This window comes from Falco cherrug, chromosome 10 (assembly GCF_023634085.1).
Source record: "Falco cherrug isolate bFalChe1 chromosome 10, bFalChe1.pri, whole genome shotgun sequence".
NCBI lineage: Eukaryota > Metazoa > Chordata > Aves > Falconiformes > Falconidae > Falco > Falco cherrug.
Genome location: NC_073706.1, coordinates 14,983,875 through 15,007,460, shown reverse-complemented (window position 1 = coordinate 15,007,460; position 23,586 = coordinate 14,983,875). Strand labels below are relative to the sequence as shown.

The 23,586-nt window shown below is 49.9% G+C and overlaps 2 protein-coding genes across 4 annotated transcripts in view; one reads left to right on the top strand and one right to left on the bottom strand.

Moving 5' to 3' along the window:
• The window catches only part of OPRL1 (opioid related nociceptin receptor 1), a 95,571-nt gene extending 91,548 nt beyond the window's left edge, over positions 1–4,023 (top strand). For all 3 annotated transcript variants that reach the window (XM_055722463.1, XM_055722465.1, XM_055722464.1), the window contains 2 exons: positions 521–876; positions 1,147–4,023. In XM_055722463.1, coding sequence (XP_055578438.1) covers positions 521–876; positions 1,147–1,670 — 880 coding nt within the window. In that variant the 3' untranslated portion in view covers positions 1,671–4,023. The remainder of the gene's footprint in view (positions 1–520; positions 877–1,146) is intronic.
• Positions 4,024–15,473: 11,450 nt separating this feature from the next.
• On the bottom strand, positions 15,474–16,518 carry NPBWR2 (neuropeptides B and W receptor 2). The gene has a single exon (XM_005445011.3). It carries the CDS (start codon positions 16,473–16,475, stop codon positions 15,477–15,479), a length of 999 nt encoding a protein of 332 aa, XP_005445068.1. The 5' UTR covers positions 16,476–16,518; the 3' UTR covers positions 15,474–15,476.
• Positions 16,519–23,586: the final 7,068 nt, after the last annotated feature.

Sequence of the window (23,586 nt, the reverse complement as noted above, 5' to 3'; positions counted from 1 at the left end):
TAGCTGCCACTGGCCATCTTGCCATTCTGCTTTGGTAGCTCACATTAGCCACAGTCTTTGGTTATGAGCCAGCGTAAAATGGTGAACCAGCTGACCCCTGGACCATCTGATGCCTTTCGAATCAGCTTACTGGGTGAAACTCTCAGCAATATTTATAATAATGCAGCTGTATGCCATGGAATCCTAGATTGGCCTTCCCGAAGTCATTTTTAAAACAGCACGGTCTGAGTTGGCAGCGTCAGGCTTTCACGGTCCTCACTTGCAGTCTAAGGGCATAAGCTTCTCCTGCCCGTGAAACTGATGGTGAAGGCACCATGTGTGTTGTTGCAGGAGCTGGGCTGAGCTGTGTGTTGATAAGCACATGGGAGGTAGAGAGGAAAGGATGGTGTTCGATCTTGTTATGTAAGAAAAATGCAGCATCTCCTTCCTGAGGTGGCAGAATGCCCTCTGCAGTAGACTACAATGTCTCACCCATCACGGTCAGGTGGAGCTCTAACCGTTGCTCGTTCCTACGTTTCAGATTCACCAAGATGAAGACAGCAACCAACATTTACATCTTTAACCTTGCTCTGGCTGATACCTTGTGTCTGATGACCTTACCCTTCCAGGGTACAGACACGTTCCTGGGCTTCTGGCCCTTTGGCAATGTCCTCTGCAAGGTTGCCATCTCCATAGACTACTACAACATGTTCACAAGCACCTTCACCCTGACGATGATGAGTGTGGACCGCTACATTGCTATCTGCCACCCTATCAAAGCACTAGACATCCGCACTCCCCACAAGGCCAAGGTGGTGAATGTCTGCATCTGGGCGCTGGCTTCTGTTTTTGGCATCCCAGCGATGGTGATGGGATCTGCAGAGAATGAAAACAATGGTCAGTAAAAATGAATCCAACGGGTGGGAGGTGGTGGTGGCCAGGAGAGTCCATGGGCTTGGGAAGCCATTGGATGGGGGTACCAGTGTCATCAATGTGGTGAGCTCTCTGCTGTAAAGCCAGCTCTTCCCTTTCTGCCCGTGCCTCTCTCCATCACTGCTACTGCTTTTCCAGTATTAATCATGCCTGAACTAAACTGAATGTGCACCTGCTTTTCTTCTCGATACAGGTTTGCTGATCTTCCTTTGCATTTTATTTTTTTACTTGCAGAAATTGATTGCCTAATTAAACTCCCTTCACCCGTGGATTACTGGGATCCAGTGTTTGGCATCTGTGTCTTTCTCTTCTCCTTTATGATCCCCGTGTTGATCATCACCATTTGCTACAGTCTCATGATCAGACGACTCAAGAATGTCCGTGTCCTCTCGGGCTCCAAGGAGAAGGACCGAAACCTGAGGCGCATCACCCGAATGGTCCTGGTGGTGGTGGCAGTCTTCATCATTTGCTGGACTCCCATCCAGATTTTTGTGCTGGTCCAGTGCTTGGGTGCCAAGGCAGAAAGCGAGCTTGAGCTGGCCATCTCCTGCTTCTGCACTGCGCTGGGGTATGCCAACAGCAGCCTGAACCCTGTGCTCTATGCCTTCTTAGATGAGAACTTCAAGGCGTGCTTCAAGAAGTTCTGCTTCCCTACTGCCTTCAGGACCGAGCTCCAGATGTCCAACAGGATGTGCAGCATCGCCAAGGATGTGGCCTATGCTTGCAAGAACTCGGAGGGGACTAACAATCCGGCCTGACTAGGCATGGAAATTCCCATGGTGGCTGTCGCCCAGCAGAGTCCAACCACCCCCACGTCAGAGCTAACTCAGATAACGGCCCTTTAGCAGGACCTTAAAACTGAGAGGTGAGAAACTGAGGAAACAATTTTGGGGGTTGGGAAAACTGGATACTGCAAGAGCATGCAAAAAAAGTGAGCCCATTTGATGCATTTTTAATTCCAGTGCAACCTGTCCTAAGGAACGTGTTTGAAATCAGCCCTTTGATTCCTGCGAAACCCTGGTGGTTTGCAACGTTACTGAGAATTCGGGAGTTAAGGGTTTAAAACAGGCACTGCTCCTGGGACTTACAGTTTTGCTGCTGGGAGACAGAGAAAATGCAAATTATTCTATTTATTTTTTCCTCCCTGAGTTGTTTAAGATGCTAACAGCTCATGTGGCTCACCAGGCACTCGCGTGCAGGTTTTATTCCTGTGGCATCGCTCTGAAATTAGACTCTGCTGAAGCCAAAGTGGGCAGCAGCCATCAGACAAAAATCCAGATCATCTCCAGGATGAGTCATCACGAAAGGAAGGATGCGGGGAGGATGAGGAGGGAGCTGGTGGAAAAGGAAATCCAAACTGCCCCATGGTTGGGAGCCTGGGGAGGACAACGTTGGCTCCTGCAGACGGGGTCTGTGGTAAACCCCTCCGCCTTGCGGGGGGAGCAGGGGGGTGGGAAGGGACTGTCAAAACTGATGAATGTAGCTCAGAAGAGGAAGTGGAAAAGATGGACGAAAGGAACACCTATCCTTGTTTACATGCTGCTATTGCTTTTCTTTTTAACCTTGTATTTCCATTGTAATAATGGACAGAATGTGTCTCTATATACACATCTCTATAGTGCTATAGGTATAGCTATACTGTAGGATTTCATCTTGCCAAGCATGCCTTGGGGATCTTCCTCGGTGAGAGGAGGAAGGAAATGAAGTGGCCTATATATACTTGTATTTATGTATAGGGGAAAACTGTTCTGGAGAACAGCAGCTCCTCCAGAAGACACGGACATTTCTGGTAGGAAGGGCAGCCTGAAACAGTCCCATCTGCTCCACACGAGATAAACAGTGCAAACATCACAAAAGGCATTTTCTGTTGTTTCGTTGATTGTTTTTTTTTCCCAGTTTTTTTTTTTTTTTTTTTTTTTTTTTCTTTTTAATGGAATGGGATCCATGATGCCAAGAGCACTGGGGAAATGCTGCTGGGGTACCACCCCTCCTGCCAACCATAGATTGATTTTCCTCTCCCAGTAGGCCAGAGCTCTGTGGAAAATGAAATGCCCTGCCATTTCATTTGATAACAAAAGCATTCCCGAGGAGTTTAACCACGGAGTGCCCTCCGTGCTGGCGGGGACAGCAGACTGGTATTCTCCCTGTACCACAACAGCCCCGGGGAATTGGGGCGGTGGTGGCCAGTGGTGCTGGTGGGGGAGCAAGGCGGCCACCTCCGTCTGGGGATGGGAGGGCAACTCTGATGCGAGAACTGGCAGCGTCGTCCGGACTGTACAGATTCCATGTGCATATATTTCTTGTGCTCTGGTCTATGAAAATCTGTATTTTTAATGTATTGATTTGCCAATATTTTAATGGTGTCATGTTCTTTATATATGCTGTAAAAAAGAATTCAATGTTATATTTCTATGTAGAGTGTTTCCCTTATGGTTGGGCTTAAAATATAGGTGCAATTCCAGTGTCCTGCATCTAGGACCCAGATCCCTTGTAAACTGCTCAAGCTGGGGGCATTTTTATGCTGATTAGCATTTGCTTGGGAATCTGGAGGGATACCAGAGCAAACTTTGCCATTACGTTTCCCCTGAATAACAGAAGAGGAAGAGGAAATCTTGGCACTTTAAGCACTTTGCAATGGATGTTTGTCCCCAAGCACTCACCAGGAAATCTCACACAACCCCCAAGCATGCTAAGAAAAACTCCCCAAGAACTGCACTGCTGGCATGCTGCATCCGTGCCCTTGAAACAATGAGTTTGGTGGGCTGTTGTGTTTGTGGACACAATAACAGCTTTGGCCATTGAGCAACCTTGAGTCTTTGCAGCCCATGGGCTGTTGTATGTACCCGTGGTGGGTATGGTTGAGCATGAAGCTGGGAACCAGCTGCTGGGCTCTTCCTGCAGTGCCATTAGGGAGCAGGAGAGTGTTTGTTAGTGGTGGGCTAAGGACCAGCCACCTCCCTTTGTAGTTCTTGGTTGGGTTTTTAAATAGATTCATGTCCTCTGAAAAAAATATACCGGTGTTTGGCATTTTTTAAATAAGGATTTTGTTATAATGACTATGCTGCAACGATCTTACATAATCAAGTACTCAATAAATGTGTGTTTACTCAGCTTTTGGGTAATTCTGTGGCCCTTGCAGTGAATGTGTTTAGGCATTCTGTTCAATGCTCAGTGGAGTTTGTTATAAGAAAAGCAACAAAAACCTGAAAGCAAAAGCTTTATTGTGCTGTGCCTATGGAGTTAAAGGCTTGCGATCGGCTGGCCAGTTGAAGCGCAGGCTCTTTAATTCTCTTCTGAAACGGTTGTGTTGGTATGATTTTACAATTACTGCAGTGTACATGACAATTTCCTAGGTGGCTACTTGTGTGCTTTAATAAAGGAAAATAACCCCCCCTGGACTTTGAATGATGTGGAGTCTGAAAGACTTATCTGCAAGGGTGACAGGGTGTCTCAGCAGCGGCACTGTTTTCCAGCTAAACCCGCTGCTGAGCACGTGCAGTAACATCGAAGCATCCAACCTCTATTGTGGTCAGTGGGAGCTTTGGTTATATGGGCGACTTTGCAGGCAGCCAGGGAAGGGAAGATGTGAAAATGCTGGAAAACCGGTGGTTGGGGCTGAGGACGAGCTGCCTGCGCTGTGCCAGCCTCCCCAGTGCCCGGGGCTCGGTGCCGGCAGCTGCCTGCTGCTGGGGGTGAAACTTGATGCAGGATGAAAACGAGGTGTTCCCACATGCCTTCCCAACACCTCCCAGGGGTTACGGGGTTGGGCGTCATCCTGGAGAGCCATGAATTACAGAACTGCTCTGAAAATAAAGCCAAAGCCACACTGTGTAGCCAGGAAAGATGGATTAGCCAGTGAAATGTACTATAAGGAAAGCACCTTCTCTCTGCACAGAGAACAATATTCCTACCCAGGCAGGTAAAGATCAGGAGAAGATTTTTACTAGCAGTGGTGATTTTCTGCTTTTTTTAAAGAAAAAAAAAAGAGAAAGAAAATCAGTGAGAAAAAAATGGAAATCTTTATTTCTTTTCTAGTTCAGTTAATTATAAGTATCCAGGGGTGAATTCCTATAACAAAGCCATAAACCAAAGTGCTTTATTCAGTATTATGGGATTTATTAATGTACCAAGTGTTCTCCCTGCTGCTGCTGGCTGGAGAAAACTGCTGGAAAGGCCGAGGAAAGGATGAGCCAGGGGCTGAGCTCTCCCCGAGGAGCATCGTGGCTCACAGCACTGGCACCTCTGGGCAGGCTGAGCGTTGGAGGGATGCTTGGCTCTGCCAGTGCCGCATCTCCCTTCCTCTCCCCCTGCCCAGGCTGTTCTGCCAACACCTTGCCCCCAACACAAATCACGGTTTCTACAATCAGAAATAAGGTGCAGAACTTACACCCTCACTGAAGTTTGGATGGTTTTATGCCATGGGAAGAACTTACCCAGGGAGGTTCTGAGTTATCCTCTCACTGTGCTACAGGGCAGACTGAGGTTAGTTGGTTTGGGTGAGTATTCAGTTGAAACCACCCTCCTCATGCCTGCCGCTCATAGGAACATAAAAAACCCCAAACAAACAAAAAAAAAAAAGCCCACCTCCAAAAAAACCAACAAGAAAACCCACTCTAATTGCCTCTGCCCTGCACTGAGCCTGGCGCCCAGCGCTGACGCCAGCTCTAGCAGGTGGAAGGAACCCCACTGCAGAAAGGCAAAAGCTGCACTTGCCCCACGCGGTGCTCATTGCCCTGCAGCTCGGGACTTGCCCTGCTGAGGCCACTATCTGATGCTGAGCAGTTTCCACATCTATTTTTCCAAGGTGTTTTTGTGAGCAGCTAGAATGCAAATATGTCCTTCCCCCCTCCCCGCCCTGTCCTTTTTTTGGTTTTTGGTTTTTGATTTTTTTGGGGTTTTTTTGATTTGTTAACTCCTTAAAGAGCTGTAACTGGGCTCTGATGACTGCCTGAGTACTTTGGGATATTATTGCCGGGTGGGACAATGTGTGCTTGGAGAGGGATGCCTCTCACCCTGCAGTGCTCTATAGGGAAGGTGGGGGCTCCCCATAGTTACAGCCTCTATGTTAAATGAGAAGGAGCTCCAGAAGCTGCTGGTGCTGGTGCAGCCTTTCCTGGCTGCTCAGAAGAGGGATCCTTAGACTGGCAGCAGAGCAGGCTCTGCCATAAAACCTCCAGTTTGCTTTCCCACTCATTTCCCTGTGCTTTCCTTCAGCTATTTTTGTGGATACTTATGCATAAGCAAATTTCTCCTTCCTTCAACAGAGAGAACCTCCTCTGGACAGATCCCGAGCTGTAGCCCTGATTGTGCATTCATGGCTTCATGCTGTTTCCACATGAAGCGCGGTGTCGGCAGAGCTTCCTGGCTGTGACTTTGCAGAATCAGCTGGTGATTCGCATCCCTGTTCCTCGGCTCCCAAGCCCTGCCCTGGGCTGTCTGAAGGGCCAGTTTTTACTCCCTGGCCTTCCCCTGTGCTGAGGAGAGCCACGGAGCCGAGACAGGAGGGATAGAGGGTAGAAACCTGGCAGCCACTGCTGCAGGAAAGAAAGCTGCCTCAATCCCTGTGGTGAAAAAGGCTTGTGAGGTGCTGAGGCTGGAAGAAGGACAAGAGAATAGAAGGTGGTCCTGAGGCGTCAGCATCAGCCCATAACCCAAGTGTCAGGGTCTTGTGTGAGCAACAAAGGTGGACTATGAGAAAGTAGAGCATATGCTCTGTGATGCTAATGGGTGTTTGGCAGAAAGGTTTTTTGGGGATGGGGATGTGTCGTTACAGGATCTGTAGCCCCTCCTTGTCATGGCTGGGCTGACACCCATCTATTTTGAGCAGCCCACAGCGGCTGCGTGCATCTGCCTTCTTGCCCGTTCACATTGGGACTACATGCCGCCTTTGCTCAAAACACGTGATAACAGATGTGTTAAGGTCATAACTCATTTTGAAAGAAGTAATTTTAGGATTTTTCCCAGCAAAGGGACTGCTATTGGTGGGGTGGGCGCACTTACGGTCAAAAAGCCCCACCGCTCATGAACTCCCTTTGTTCCTTTTTTTTGGTACACTGAGGCCTGGATAAATTGCATGACAGAATGAAATAATCAATAAATAGAGCAACATGGTTATGTATCTCGGCAACGACGGTGCTAATCAACCACGTAAACTGACTTTGCTCTCTCTCCCCCCCTTAATGCAGTGAAATCCCAGCTGGCTGCAGTAAAGGAGTCCGATGTTATGGGATGATCTCAGTTTAAGTAGGATGTTTCTAGCCCTCAGGGTTGCACTTACAATCTGCTTAAAATTTCAGAAACCAGAAAACAAAAGAATCCAATGTTTGTTGAAGATAAATGACTGCACAAACTGAACTACTATGGTAGTACTAAAAGCAGCTGTAATAATCATCCCATTATTAGAAGGTTCAGGTTTTTCCATTTGACCTCTGATGCCGGCTCTCTGCAGCGCTAGGGGACACCAACAGACCTTTTCCCCATCTGCTGCCTCCTCCTGCACACCAGGTCTCTGCTTTGGCAACCCAAACACTCGCTGAATGCTCCCTGGGGTAGAAGGTGCACAGTAATATCCAACACCAGCTGGCATCACCTTCACCCCTCTGGAGAACATCTCTCATGTTCAGATTCTTGGGAATTTGATCCTCCTGTGGTTAAGCTGCTGGAAGAGCCCCCAGGAGCAAACCCCACTGCTCCGTGCTGGCATGTGGCATCACTTGGGATCTTCCTGAGTAACGAGTAGGTTGGCTCATTTGTGGGTCCGTATAGTGTGGTGTTACATGTGTCCTTGCCTCTTACTCCTGCTTTGCTCTCAGATCCTTGTGCCTTTTGCAGTTATATAGGTGCTGGGTGGGAAATCCTACCCACAGAGCCCGTGCAGGCAGCTATTACCGGGAGGGCTTGTAACCTATGGAACCAGCCCAGCCTTGCAGCAAAAGGTGTTTATCCTTCAGTGTATGTCATTGCTGCGTGGGGATGTAGCTCCTGTGCAGATGGAGTCCTGCCTGCCTGCAGTGGTCAGGGAGAGCATCCACCTCTTCCCTGTGGGCCTGCAGCCAGGCAGGATGGGCTGAGCCAAGAGCTGAGCAGCACCAGCCCTGCCAAACAGCAGATTTTCCTCGTAATGAAGGATGAATCTGCAAGAAACTAAGCAGGAAATTTGGGGTTGGTTGGGGTTTTTTTAAGGAAACCACTGACAGAATTAACATCTTCCCACAGTCTGGTTTTTGGTTGCACCAGATCACCATTCTCCTGGGCACAGAGAGGAGACCAGGCAAAGTCTGAACCGGCTCTGTCCATTCTATCAACATCGATTTCTCTGGGTGTTGTCAGCCTGCCATGTACAGTGAGTGCGTCAAAAAGCTCAGGCCATGCTGATTCATTCAGTGAGGGGGAATAAGAACACAAGCTATGTAGTCATTATGAAATCAAGATTAATGGCTTTTCGGTTTGATTTCCTCTGCCAGAAATGAATCCTGTGTTGTGATTTGGCTATTTAATGTTTATTCAATGTTACGCATTAATAGCAACTTCTCCACGTGCCCAGGTCATTTGTTCATATATTTTGGACTTTCCCTCATCTCAGCTTTGCGCTGCTTTTGCTTTGCTTAACCACAGAGAAAATTCCTGAACATAATTACTTGTCTTCTGGGATTAAGCCTAAAAGAGCAGAAAATGAGCCCAGTCTCTGGTGCTGGTGTTTATCCTTGCTCCCGGCACTCCTGCGGCGGCTGAGAGGTGGGTATGGAAAGCCGACCAGGGCTGCTCTCCCTGCAGTTTGCTTTGGCATCTGCACTGAGGTTTAGTTTGGATGTGCCTGGCTGGAAAAGTGCCTCAGTCTCATCTACCCAGCTTCTGGTCAGCTTGGAAGGAAGGAGCTCAGCCGGGAGTGACCCAGGGCACGGAGGAGCCCGCTGTCTCCATCACAGGGCTGAGAGCAATGTAATTACCTCTGCAGCATTTCCATCAGTCCCAGGCAGCAGCAGGCTGAATCTCAGGGGAGGTTTTTCATTGCGTTGAAATCTGACTTTATTAATTACCAGCCTCTGATCTCATTTGAGGGTTAAGTTTATGAAACTGAATCCTTATTTCTCTGCTTTCCTTATTCAGCTGCCTTATTGAGGTTTGTACAGTGTATGGTTTGGACCTTGGAAACTCCCACTGTGTCTTATTCTTCAGGCGTGAGCGGCGCAGGGGAAGCGGCGGAGCAAAGGAGATGATGGAGGTGCACAGAAGTCTTGGTGAAAGACAGAGAAAGAAATTGCATCTCATGAAAACTGAAAATGGGCAAAATTCCTCGCTGACAGATGTCTTACTTCCAAACTCTAGTTCATTTTCCCCTTGCTGGGAATTCCCCAGGCACCCAGAGCCCCCAGCCCTGTCCAGCGAGTGGGGGGCTATAGCAGAGCCTTCAGTGCAGCCCGGGCTGCTCCCCTCCTCCCAGGGAAAGCTTTCCAGCCTCTCCCAGTTCATCCAGTGAGCACCAGACTTGGCTGTAGGCACTTATGGGAGTGCCTGTTTTTTATCTAGACATCAAATATTATTTTTTTTAAAAAAGGGAAAATAGCCACTGAACAGCCCTTGAAGCTTTGGGCTAGTGTCTAATTCTACTCGAAGAGCTTTGTTAGATAATTGTAATACTTTTCTGAGAGAAAACAGAGCAATTGAGGCTTGTAATTAAAAGCTATTCAGACAGCTTTGATCTTTCCCTCTGCATTTTCACTTACCAAACACAAATGCCAACGTGAAGCTCTTGGCAATATTTACTGTCACTATTCATGGTATTTGCCTTTAAATTAACTTTAACTCCTCTTACTCCCTCCCAGCAAAAGGGAGGTGGGGGCAGAGAAGTGTGGCAACATGGCATGTGGCTTTTCCAGAGGGGTTTCTTTGGAAAGATACATTTTTTTCAGCAGGTGCCTGGTGTCCTGTCACTCCACGGTGACAGCAAGTGCAGAGCTCCTTTGGAGGCCTCAGAGCTGCCCCAAACCAAGAGTTTATCACCCCAAAACTGGCTCCAGGCACAGCCTCGGCTGCAGTGGTGTTGCAGGTGGGGTAAGACCCAACACGGTCTGCCCCAGACATGGGACAGGGAGCTGCCAGTGCCGTGTCCCCACGTCCCACAGAAGGTCCTCAGACGACCTCCTGACTCACTGTGAAAGGTACCCCAGCCTGGGGAGTCCCCCTCTCTCCAGCAGCAGGTGGGAATGTCAAACCTTGAGGTGCTGAGACCCCCTGAGGGCACCAAATGGGGCTGGCTTCTCCCAGAGGTAGCAGTAAAGACAGAGGCCACCGCTTCCTCGGCTTTGCAGCATGAGCATCACTGGCACATTAGCACCGATCATCCCTAATCGAGATGACACCAGGGGCTCTCGGCATCCCGCAGGTGACAAGGCGAGTGCTACAGATAAGTCAGGCTGTACAGAAAAGGGACAAATTCTCTCCCTGGGATTGCTTTTAACAGTATCCTCTAGAAACCCTTCTGCTTCATATCCTCTACGTTCCAAGTTTTTCTCATCCATTTTTATTCTGTCTTTTCATTTTTTTCCCATCTAAAGATGCTTCTGAGTGCTGGGCCTTCATCCCTCAGTGCCGTATTATTTCTTTTCTCACCCAAAGTCGTGACCAGCAGTAAGAGACAGTGTGAGACTGTGTAAGTACCAGGGGATTACGGCTTCGTGGGGGAACAAACTGCAGCACAGCTCGGATGAGGACAATTGATTGAAACAGCCATTATTACTTGCTGCAGCATGAAGACTTAAAAAGGAATAGTAATTTCCGACCCCCGCCTCTTATCTCAGATGCCTGCATTTAAAGCCTGCCGTGGGAATATGAGTCCTAGGTGAGCCCTAATTCCTCTTTCTGGGGTGGAAAACAGCTTCTTATACCTCTCCCAGGGATGATGGAGCAGAATCATAGTGAGGTTTGGGCTGGAAGGGACCTTAAAGACCATCTAGTTGCAACCCCCCTGCCATGGGCAGGGACCCCTCCCACCAGCCCAGGTTGCCCCCAGCCCCGTCCAGCCTGACCCTGAACGCTGCCAGGGACGGGGCACCCCCAGCTGCTCTGGGCAGCCTGTGCCAGCGCCTCGCCGCCCTCACAGGGAAGAATTTCTTCCTCGTATCTGATTGAAATCTACTGTCTTTCAGCTTAAAGCCATTCTCTCTTGTGCTATAGCTACATGTCCTTGTAAAAAGTCCTCTAGGGCTGCATGTCCTCGCAGGCCCAGCCGGAGTGGGGACGGTGATGTCCCTCCTGGAGCAGAGGCAGGCAGGAGCCTGTGGTTCCCCGTGCTGCTGCAGTGGGCAGGAGCCAGCAGCAAGCCTTCTGCTCCTGCTGTAACCAGGGAGCTGCCAGCTCACCTGGCACCTTTGCACTCATTGAGACATCCCAGACTACCCTGGAAGGAAATTCCCTGGCTTTGTAGCTTAGCTGGCTTCTGCACTCAATGCATGGCCAGCTGGGAAGGGGGTTAGGACAGGAGGGAGTGGTACAAGTCCCTAATTCAGCCTCCTGCGACCCTGCAGACCTGGGAAGGGATGCTTGGTTTAGAAGGGGATTTATTTGTTGAGTTGTTGGGGGATTTATTACTCCACATCCAGCCTTCAATATGTGGCTGACGTGGGCTGGTGTGATCCACAGCAAGCCAGCCCCAGCAGCCTGATGAAATTCAAACGAATGAGCTGGTGTGCAGGTTTTCCCTGGGGTGAACTTGTGCAACGAGTGGGCAAGTGTCTCCTCAGAGGTGGTTTATGCTCCCCCAGAAACAGCCGCAGCAGCCTGGCCTCAGGTGCCGCTCTCAGAGGGTCTGACAGCCCGAGCCTGTCAGCTTCCCTGCGGCAGCAGGGTACCAGCCTGAGCGGTGCTGCAGGAGATGCTGAGCTGAAAGCAGAGAGTGCCCCTTAGTGCTGCCAGGCTGAAACACACGGCCCCACCGGCCACTGCCGGCCCGCACACCGGCCAGCCCCATGCACCCATAGAGCCAGAACCCCCCCGAAGCACCGGCGGAGACCTCGGCCAGTGCAAGCCCCCTCCTCCTTGCAGCCTTGCACCCCACAAGAGCAAAGAGGAGCCGATGCTCCCGTCTTAAGCATTCCAAATAGAGAAAAGCACAGATGCAGTAGGATGCTGTCGTAGGAGGGGATGCTGAGGGACGGGGCTGTTCTCTGGGAGAGAAGGCTCAGGGGGATGTAAGCAGTGTCTGTAAATGCCTGATGGAGGGGGCAGAGAAGAGGGTGCAGACTCTTTTCAGTGGTGTCCAGTGGCAGCAAAGGGGGCACAAACAGAAATATGGGAGATTCCATTTAAACACAGGAAAAAAACTTTTTCAGTGAGAGTGGCAACGTACTGGAACAGGCTGCTCAGAGGAGCTGTGACACCTCCAGCCTTGGAGACATTCAAACACAAGTGGACATGGTCCTGGGAGGTCTGCTCTACGTGGCTGGACTGGGTGGTCTCCGGAGGTGCCTCCAACCTCTGATTCTGTGACAATCGTGACATTTGATTCAAATGGGAAAATCTCCAACAATGACTGTCAGGTCTGAAACTGGGTGACTTACACTCAAAAGATCCTTTCCATCTAATGAAATCTATTAAGTTTTCCACTTATTAAAATATATTGCCCTTCCTGCAGACCTAACAGGAGTGAACAGTGGTGTTGCAGCTAACCGGTTTGTGTGTGAGGTGGCATCATCTGAGCCAGTTTTCTGCACTCAGAGAGGTTTTTCCGCCTGGGGAGCCCATGGCCAGCAGGTGGCAATCATGGTAAAGCCACGGGTGCCCACCTGCCGGGCCGCCCCTGTTCCCTGGCACAGGGTGCCTGGCACTCTGCTCTCTGTTCCTGGAGCCTGGGCTGCTCCAAGGGATCCTGGAGCCTGGGCTGCTCCAAGGGATCATGCAGCACCTCTGCACTCCATCACCTGCTGTTGGCACCTGCCACCTTCCCTATCAAGGACCCACCAGGACCAGAGCACCCAGCCTTTCTTCCAGAATCGACCACTCCTATGGCCCCCGGTCCTTGATCTACCAGCTCTTCCTCCTCTTCAAATTCTTCGGGTCATTTGGTACCTCTTGAGAGCCATCAGCACCTTCTAAGTGGAGCTGATCTCTTCTCTAGGTGCCTCCCTCTTCCTCCTCTTGTGACTGAGTCTTGCTAAGCATCACCCCACTCACCTGCACACGCCAACACACACACATGCTGTCAGGAGCAGGTTTTGAAAAATCTTCGTGTTTGCTGATAGTTGCAAGGTGCAGCTAATGAGAAATAGAGACCAACCATGCAACTCGGCCCAGGGAACCTCACGGGCACTAAGTCTGGGGGTTTAAGATCATGGGATTAAGGACCTGCTGCTGTGATCTGTTCTCTGGCTGAGGCTGGGGATTCAGCTGTCGGTCCTTACAGCAAATTGTTACAATTGGTATAAAAAAATGAAATTCCTGGAGGAGTTTCATCTGGAAGAACATGTTCTCCTTCACTGTTCTTCCGAAGTTAACAACTTTGATAGGGAGAAGGCAACACAAGTGATCTTGTATTCACAAATCCCTCTCAGTTTTCTAAAAGGGAAAAATGAAATTGTCATCGTGATGTATTGAAGGTTGTTCATTTTGCTGGCAGGGCTCCAAGGGCACTGAGAGGACTGAATTGCCCCAAGTGGCCTCACCTGGGGTCTCCCCCCACACCCTGAGCCCTGCAGCTTCCAGCCCTGCTCTGTTGGAGAGAGACCTGGCTCCAGGCCTGCCTCCTGGATGGACCTTGTGGCATGGTGCAGCCTTGTCCTCAGCCCCGGTTTCTGGGTCGACCTTGGAAGACCACTGTAAGTAGCTTGTCTCCTGGGGGGGGCTTTGGCATGTGCGGTGTAGCTGGCGTCTAGTCCTGTTGCTAGCCTCATTTTCTTTTGTTTTACCTGCTCTGTGCTTCCCTGGTGGAGTGTGGACAGGTAAGAGCTCAGCTTGGTGCCTGTGGCTCTGGGAAAAGCTGGAGAGAAAAATTTTAGCTGAGACAGCCTTCCTTAAACCAGTAATACGTGCACCCTACAGGGGTGTGGGAACAAGCTTTCCACAACCTCCCACCTACTGCAGCCCTACAGGGCAGGCAGCTGCTGTGCTGGGCTGGGCATCCCCCTCCAGGGCAAGGGCCGGGAGCACTTGGGTTTTGTGGAGGTGGAGGGGAGTTAGCCTTTGGCATTGCTTTGACCAAAAATGTCTACCCACATGGAACAAGGTGCTTTGGCAGCCGATCTAGAGCCGGGATAACTGAGCTGTGGGATCTAGAGCCGGGATAACCAAGCTGTGGCACGCATGCAGGCTGCAGTGGGTTGCTAGTAAATACCAAACACGGCCACGCCAGCCCTGCTCACCTCTGCAGGTGGGTGGTGGAGGTGAGACTTCTCCGTGGCTGTGAAGGCTGGGGGATGTGGTGTGCTCATCCCACTGCCTATCAGTGAGGGAGGGGGGCCCTTGCTGGGAGAGGGATGAGCTTTCAACGTGGTTTTGGTAGTTCTCAAAGCTTGCAGTGTGGTGTTTCTGATCTCCATATTCTTCCTCACAAGTTCTGGTTCTGTTGAAGTGCTTTTACTGTTTACCTGTTAAAGAAGGAACTTTATCTGCAGTGGCCGCTGTAGCTTACAAAACACCTTAAATTTGTTACAAATCTACAATATTTTATTTTACAATAGGTAAAATGTAACATATATAGCAAAGAGATGGGGCGAGTAGCATAAGTCTTTTCTGGTGAAAGAAGGACCAGTCTTTTTCTCTTTTCCCCATGAGGTTTATTTCATTAATCACTCTTAAATAAATATATATTTGACACAAAACAGGAACAATTGGTTAAAAATAATTTCTAACACAAATTCCCACAGTTGCCTTAATATTTGTATGGTGTGTTGTTTCACACCGTTTCTGAGACTCACATGTTGCTTTTGGTTTAAATTTAACTTGTGTCAACTGTTCAGGAGTTTGGGGTGGAGGTGGAAAATAGGCATCCTTCAAAATCAAAACCAAAGCCATAACACATATGCACATACATGGACATGAAAATGGTTCATTTTATCTTCCAAATGCTCATCTTGCATCCTCTGTCCATTTTATTGGCATTTCATTGAAAGTGCTCGTTAGATCTGCTCCGTGAAACAATCCTCCACATAACACAGCTATTAAGAACTGAGCATTAACAATCCTCCACGTAACACAGCTATTAAGAACTGAGCATTACATTAATCTGAAAACTGGTCTACAGCTTGTCTGTGCTGTACAGCAGATGGCAATAAAGGACCACTGTGCAGTAGAAGTACACCTCTGAAAAGGAAGTTTTCTGTCCTTAACGCTTCAACGTGTGTAATCACAATATAGAAATGCAACTTTGAGAAGTTGGGAGGTGCACAGAGGGGAAAACACAGGAGTTGCAAGTAAGCAGGACAAACCATGTGAATGATAACAATATACAGACACATATATTAAATGTAAATGAAAGAAAGAACATTGTGCATTCATTAGCCACCCCTTCAGTCTGCAAAGTTGCCCCTGCAAAGCCATGGGAGGGAAGGGATCTGTGACCCTCAACCCACTGTTCAAGAAGTTCTGCATTCCAGCATCTTCCGGAAACTTTTCCGAAAGCTGTCATCCAGGAAGGCATACAAGAAAGGATTCAGGCATGAATTGGCATAGCTTAGGCTGGTGATGAAGTAGGATATACCAATGACCATGGAGGTCTGGGGCAAGTCAGTGGTCAAAGCCACGATGGTGGCCAAGTGGAAGGGGGTCCAACAGAAAAGACACACAGCTAGGACTATGAAGACCATAATAGTGACTTTCTTCTTGGCTTTGTCCAGGGCTTTAGCATTAGAATTCAAGTGCATGCTCCTCAGCTTGTAGAGCATCATGGTGTAGAGGATACAGATGGTGGATACTGGAATGGCAAAGCCAAGGATGAGGGTATAGATCCTGCTGGCTTTGAACCAAAACCTTTCAGGCTTGGGGAAATTGAGACCACAACTCTTGATCTCCAGATCATCTATGTAGACATTGGCAAAGATGATGAAAGGGAGGACTATGATGGTGACTAGGATCCAGATGCACAAACTGACGATCCTGGCTGCTCGGTAGGTACGATGTGGCATCCTCTTGGACCTGACCGTAGCCAGTACTACCAGATACCTGTCTATGCTCATCACTGTTAGGAAATAAATGCTGGAGAAGATGTTGTAGTGGTCTATGGACAAGATGACCTTGCAGAGGACTTCTCCAAAGGGCCAGTAGTGGAGGAGGTGTTCAGCAATATTAATGGGCAAGACAAGTGTGAACAAGTCATCAGCTATAGCAAGGTTTAGAATGAACATATTTGTTACAGTCTTCATCTTGGGGGCCTTGAGGATCACATAGATGACAGCAGTGTTGCCTGTGAGCCCAACAGCACAGATCACGGAGTAAATCACGGGGAGGACAACGTAGAAATCGGCTGCCTGCTCTTGGAAGGTTAAGTTGAACCTCAGGCTGCTGCCCAGGTAGCAGCTGTTGCCTGCATTGCTGCAGGTGCTGTTCGGATCATCCCAAAGAGAGCTGTTTCCCATGCCTGCTGGTCACAGACTACCCTGAGATGTCATTGAAAGCCTTGCTAGCCCAGAAGGAAGAGCCTTTTCTCCTGAGAAGCAGCTGCTATCTCATTTAGCAGTGGGTTATTTCCAAAGAGGGAGCTGTGAGGCAGCAGGAACAATCTAACCTACCTCCCCTGTCCCCCACCACTGGAGAAGTTACATTCTGAAGTGATCGGGGATGGGGGGGACTGAAAGACAGATAAAGTTCCATGAACAAAGCAAACAAGAGAATTATAACTCCCTATGTAAATCAAGAGGCTCTCCTTTCTGGAAGCATCCCGGTGAGCCTTGGCTTTTCTCTGCTGGGGAAGACAAGTGGCTTCAGTTTGACTGTCCGCAGCAGGAGTCCTGGGGCTGGTGGGAACAGGTTGGGCAGAGGATGCTTTGTGCCTGGGTGGCTGTTCGCAGCCCTCAGAGGACTTGAGGGATGGCTGCTGCCTCACTCGCACAGCGCTGGCTTTCCCGTGCTCGAGCAGAAGTGTTGCAGTGTTTAATTAGTGCCTGCCTTTGTGTCAGAGTTCAGGCTCTTTTCATTGAGTGAGATTTCACAAACAATGAAGAAGTTTCCGACAGGGCTATTCCCCACTCCCAGGGTTCCCTAGCAAAAGAAGGAGGGGAGGGGGGGAAATAGAGTTCAAGGAGTATTTCCAAAGCTAAGGGTTAGAGGGGCTTAACCCCCAATTAAAGTCACCCTTTAAGCAAGGGTAGGTTATCAACTTATTCAATACGAAAACCATCCCCCTTGCAAACGACGGTGTCAGCACACAGAACTTGGCAGGGATGGCCAAACCTGCAAATCTCAAAAGTTCAGGGTTATTCAGGGAGACAGGGGGGAGGAGTACCCTGAAAACAAATCCACTTCAGAGTCAACGCCAGAGTTAGCCCATCTGTTTACATCTGTAGCAGTCGCCACATCCATCACTTCACTATCACCTGATCCGTACTTGCAGGAATTCCTCTGCGGGGCAGCGACCAGCCCACCACCCCCTGTGAAGATCAAAGATTGGGCACCTGGTTCCCCAAGCTCGGCACAGAGAAGCTCGCTTGGCTTGCGCTTTGCTGTCACGCAGCTGCGGAGCGAGCGGGACCGCCGGCACTGGGCTGGCTGGAGGGCTGCAGCATCCCTTACCTGGTGAGCGGCTCCGCTGCCTCCGCCAGCACCTGCTGCTCCGCACTGCTGAGCCTCTTCTCTCTAATCCGAGTTGGAGGAGGGTCTCTGGGATGCTGACGTTACCCAGCTCTGCAAACATATCAACATGGTGGCTCTGTGTGCGCCTCGCGTGGCTGAGCAATTAGCACTTGTTCACACCAGGGAAGGGGGGGACAAAGTTTTCTTTCCGCAGGGCTATAGAAATAGTAAAGAAGGTAGGTGCTGGCGAGCAGCTGGTGCTCCAGGGCTGCTCTGCTCAGGAATGAGGGAGACGTGGAGGGGCACCGGCAGCACCCAGGGCTGGCAAGCTGTGCCTGGCTGCATGAGGGATGCGTGAAACAGTGGGAACGGGGGGGTTAAACTGCTTCAATAGAGAACACTGGCTGGCTTTAACAAAGGAAGATGCGCAAATGGGGGGGAGGGGGGAGTGGGAGGAGGGAACAAAACATTACAGTGCTCCAAACGAACAAATAAACAGACTTACCTTGCCAGATCTGGGCTGGTTTCAGCTGTTCTGGGGGAGCTCAGCTGGTTTGCCCCAGCTGAGTCTCTGGTCCAGCTTTGGAAATGCAGCTACATCCTTCAGATGTGCATCACAAGATGCAGGAGTCCTGTGAAGCCTGACAGAGAGGCACCCCAGGTTACAGAGCAAACCTGGCAGCAATGTCAGATCGCTTTACCTTCATGTTCCTATAAAAAGAGGAAAAGGGAAATCAAGGGTCTCTTCATTTTTCCTTTAGTCTTTTAGATGTATCGCTCACCTGCAGGTTGCCTGACCTTTGTGTCAAGACCAGGCAAGGGGAGATGGGGGCACCCGTCAGCGCTGTGCCTGCCAGGGTGCAGTGTCAGTTAACCCAGCGGGTCAGCTCACGGTGTGAGCCGTGTCGCTGAGAGCTGTTTGATTTAGCTCTTCTGTAGGCGTCTACCCCTTTCTGGCAAGATTACTGTGCACCGGTGACTGGGTGGGAATAAAACAGTTCGTTGCGCTCAGTTGTAACTCCTTAAGGCCATGGGTATAACTGACTTCTCAGCAGACGGTAATTATTTTAAGCCCAGTGTACAATTCTTCCAGGTATTTTCTGTATCCCACCCAAAATCTGACCAGCCATTAGGCCTAAGCAAAATTAAGCAGAAATTAAAGATTGCCCAAGAAGATGCATAGGAATGATGTGGATGATATTTCTTTAGATGAAAGACCTGCCGGAGCCCTCCTCTCGCCTGTTTTGGGAAAGCTGGCACAGTTTGTAAGCAGTTGTAAGGGAATCAAGGTTTTGATAGGTCTGTAGGGGGGAAGGCAGTTTTCCAGGAATTGCTGTTGTCTTTGTCAAAGAGAAGAAACTACTGGAAGATACAGGATTTCAGGAGAATGTGATATTAAATGCGCTGATCCGTAACTATTCCGCAGGGCAAAAGGGTGTAGAAGTATTTTGCACTGAAAATCCTCCCATGGTGGCTTTCTGTTTTTCAGCTTAAAGCTGAAACAATCTCTGGGTTCTTTGGGAGAGCTTGGAAGCTGTCCTCTCGCTCCCCAAACGAGGTTATCTTGGAGCTGGTTGCCTCGGCTGGTGGCTGAGCACCCGGGTGCTGTGTGTTCAGGGAGGTGCTGGAAGGGGCTGGGTCTGCAGGGCTGGCTGCGCTGCTGCGGGTCACACGTGGCACCTCGCAGCGCTGGGGCTGCGTCCCTCCCTGCCTGCCTGTGCTGCCTTGCTCCTCATTATCTGTAGTGAGCACGGCCTCCTGCGTGCCGTGGTTAGGATGTGTTTGATTAAAACAACCTTGTCAGAGATGAGCTGGAGACCAGGAATTTAATTTTGCCTGGTGTGAGTAGAGGGGCTTTTGTTTCTCTTACATCCCCCAGACAAATTAACAGCACCTGCCTTGTGCTTCTCGCCTAGTTCCTCTAACAGATTTGCAGTAAAACTCACCTGCTTTGGGAAGAACAGTTGCAAACAGATCTAAACTTGTGCATGAAATTGCTTTGCAGCAGGAGCACTTCCATCAACAAAGAGAAAATCTCTCCCTTGTGTTGGCTCTGGATGGGACTGGAGCCAGTGGCTGAGCACCGAAGATGCTCGTTGTGTGTATTGGCATGACGTGAAAAGGGGAGTGCCCGGAGGCAAGGTGGAGAGGATGTTTTATTCATCTTGTTTTCTGTGGCTGGGTGTCCCTCGCACTTGATTATAAATGCTATGGTGGCACGAAGCCCTGAAAATCAAGGGCTTGTTTGAAGTTGCTGATCCAAAGGACGTGAGCTGTGTTTTCCCTCTGAGCCCCTTGGACCTACCCTTGTGTGAGCAGCTCCGTCGCCAGCGCTGTGCCAGAGGGATGAACTTCTACTCCTGGCAAATCCATGCCGTGGAGATGGACTTTGCCTCTTGAAACTCACGTTCACACTATGCAGCTCAAGTCAGCTGTGCAAACAGAAAGAAGAGGCAGTATATTGGGGAGGGGAAAATCCTTTGCAATGCTAAATCAATGGTGCTTTACTGCCTTCATAAAGCCAACCTGCTGCTGATGCCAGAAAAAGGCCATCCATCGTTTTGGTGTTAGAGAGAGCTGTGCTGCTGGCAGTGCCAGGGGGCATCGGGGGTGCCTGGCACTGGCGGGGCTGAGCCCCAGCAGCAGCTCAGACCTCACTGGGGACAGGCAGGGCAGAAGCTGACTTTGAGCTGCCTTTGGAGAGCTCTGCAAAATGTCTGCTTGAATGCGGGGATCGTTTTCCCACCAACAATGATGCTGCCTGAGTCCTCCGAGATGCTTCAGCCCTCTGGTGAGGGCATGTTGTCTAAGGCAGAAAGCTGCCGCCTCTAACCAGGTGTCAGTCCTTCCAGTGAGGATCTCACCAGGTCTTTAGGAGTGAAGCCCACCTCACCTCCCTTGGTAATCCCAAGGGGCAATGAAAGAGGAGGAGTTATTTTGGATCAGCCCCTGAGATAGCCACCAGATAAGTCCTGTGACTGGGTCCAGTTTGATAAAACTTCTTTGCTTCACTGCTTCCCTGCCCCTGCCTCCCCCAGGGATTAGCAGAGGAGATAACCCTGTTTTGTTGGGCTCCTGCTGCTGTCAAATAGTCAAGTTCATCTCAAGGACACAGATACACAGTCAATACTCTTTGCTCACCAAAACAAAATGTTCTTGGCTGACTGTCTTGCAGTTGCTGGTTATTAGGGTGATTTATTTGTATGAGGTGTTCAGGCTTTTCAAAAGGTGGCACAGCACTGCAGGTTAATATCCAGAGCTGATTATGTCGAACGGTCTGTAAGTGATAGCTTCTGGTGAGTAAAGCCAGTGTACGTGGTCAGGTTATTTATTGTAGGATAACATTCACCATTCCACAGCCTCTGCGTTGGGGCTACATCCCCCCGAGCTGCTGCTCTGGTCCCAGCCTGAGGATGTGCGGAGGTTGGCCACTGCATCCCCCAGGAAAAACCTGCTCTGCCTCTGCGTGGTGCTGGCTCAGTAAAGGAACAGTTGGTGGGTGTTGGGTGAGCTGGAGAGGAGAAACCTGAGCTTATTACCCCTGTGCTGGGCCCTTCCCCCTTTGCCACAAGCTGGGACATGTCCTCCTTCCTAACCCTTCCCAGCTGCGGTGAGCCAGTTTGGCTTAGGCAGATGATGGTGCTCACCTTGTGGGACACTCCTGGGAACCAGGCAAGTAGGAGCTGATTTTTCTGGGGGGTGAGGGTAGAGCAGATGTCTCCATCAGTGAACTGGCGAATTGTGGGTGAAGAAAGTGCATTTGAATGGTAATACCAATTGCAATGGACCCAGCAGCCAGTGACGCATCCAGCCTGCCACAAGCTGCAGTGAAAGCAAAGTGGCACTGGACATGCTTTAAAGAAAATCAGAGTATTATAAACAGCCTGGTTTTGTCAGGCAAGGGATGTATCAATAACTGCCCTATCAGCACCTCTGCAGGGGAGCAATCCAGACAATTGCCATGCCAGTAACTTCCTCAGACCAGAGGTGATGAGGATAAAGCTGGAGCACCTGGAGGTGATGGGTGCATGGCTGGAGCTGTTTGCTCCCTTCCTGCGAGCCAGGAAGGAGGCTGTGAAGATCCTGCAATAGGTCAGCCCTCACTCCCAGCAGCTTTTGGAGACCCTGGCTCTTCTGGAGGACATCCCCAGCCCCATGGTGTTGGCACAGCCCTGGCCTGGTCATGTTCCTAGAGGTGTAACCCACCCATGGAGGGTGAATGGCATTGCAAGAAGCTGCCTGGCTCCCAGCAAGGATCTTGTGCTATCAGAGTGCCTCTGCTGTGCTGGTAGTGGCGTGTTAATTAATAGAGCTCTGGCAGTGTACCCATGGCCATATGAGCAAGGACACAGTGCCCGTCTTGCTGCAATTTATATGCACCTATGAGAATTTAGAGAGTGCAGGCAAAACACTATGCAGCTTCTTTGAACGCCTTCATTCTCCACTCTGTTGCTGTTGGTCTGCTTTGAACAGCCTTGTTCCATACAGATATTATAGATTTTTGAGTCCAGGATGTTTTTATTCTCCAGCATTTTGTCCTGCTCTTCCCCAGGGCTGGAAGTGAGCCTGTGCTTAGGTTTGTTTTCTGCCCTGAGCCAGCCCAGAGCCCCTTGGGAGGGGGAGGTTTCTGGAAGGGGACTGTCACCTGTTTCAGTGCCGCTCACCTCCTTTGCGGGGGGTGTGGGGCTCGGGGCAGCAGCTGGAGGTGCTGGGGGCAGCCTGGGGCTCCCCTTGTGTCGGTGCTGCCACAAGCAGTGGGCAAAGGCTGCCCCACAGCCTGTCCTCTGAGGGCTCCGACTGCTGCAGGATGCTGCTGCCTCCTCCTCCTTAACTCCATCTGGGAGCAGGGGAAACTAATCTGGATCGATCTATGGATTGATGTGTTTTTTGTGCTTGGAGCTTTCGCTGTGCGCTGTGCCCCGTCTCATCCCTATCCATCAGCCCAGGTGAGTCACAGCTTTCGTGTAATCTGCCTGCGGGACCTGTGCCTGTGAGGAACAAACATTGTGTGTGACAGTACCTTGTGCTGCAGTACTCTAGGGCACAGTCAATTGCTTGCTTTTGCGGCTGTCTTGGAATGCTGTTAACTCTTGAGACTATCAATGACCATTGCATTGTTAATAGGATTCTGTTTCCCCACTGGTTGCCTTTAATAGGTGTGTGTGGCACCTCTGCAAGGGAGTTCTCCAGCACAGTTGTTAGCTCTGCAATCCGGCAAGCAAGACATGAAGAAGAATCCTAGTTGAAAAGGATCAGAGTAAAAGAGAAAAGGATGTTCTTTGCTCTAATTGGGTGGAAAAGAAATGGGCATGAGCCAGCAGGTCAGAGATCTGCTCCTTTCCTGCTCCCCATCCACACAGTGCTTCCCGGTGCTGTGCTGCTGGCAGATGAGGGCTGGGCAGGGCACATGTGCTGCCCAGTGCTGCAACCCACTGGCATCCCATGCGGGACCTATACGTTATTGAGTTGCCATTAATCTGGTTATTATACAGCTGCCAAGAGCCCTTGGTATCTGTGCCACTTCTAGGTGACACACGTTGTCACTTGGACTTTTTTAAGGGCATCTGAACTGTTGCTTCTGAGAAGTCACCCTTTCTGTCCTTGCTTGGCCTGCCTTGAAAGCTGCAAGGCTTGGCAAACAAGGGCGTTGTGATAGGGTTGGGACGCATCCTCTGAAAACCAGTGCGGAGCCCTTCAGGGATGCTTGCTGGGGAGCAGGCTCTGTGCAATATATTCCAATATCTCTAAGCAACAGCTAAATGTGTCACCTCGTCTGCTTAAGTAGCAGAGCTCCTCTGGCCTAAAAGCCTAATCATCGGAGGGTTATGGAGTGCAAATTGCTGCTGGATGAATTTGCTGCTTTGTTCACTCCAGTTTCCCCTCCTTCCTCTGTTATGACAGTGAAATGACTCATCTTCACCTTAATATCGTGTTTTCAAAAAATGTTTTAATATTTTC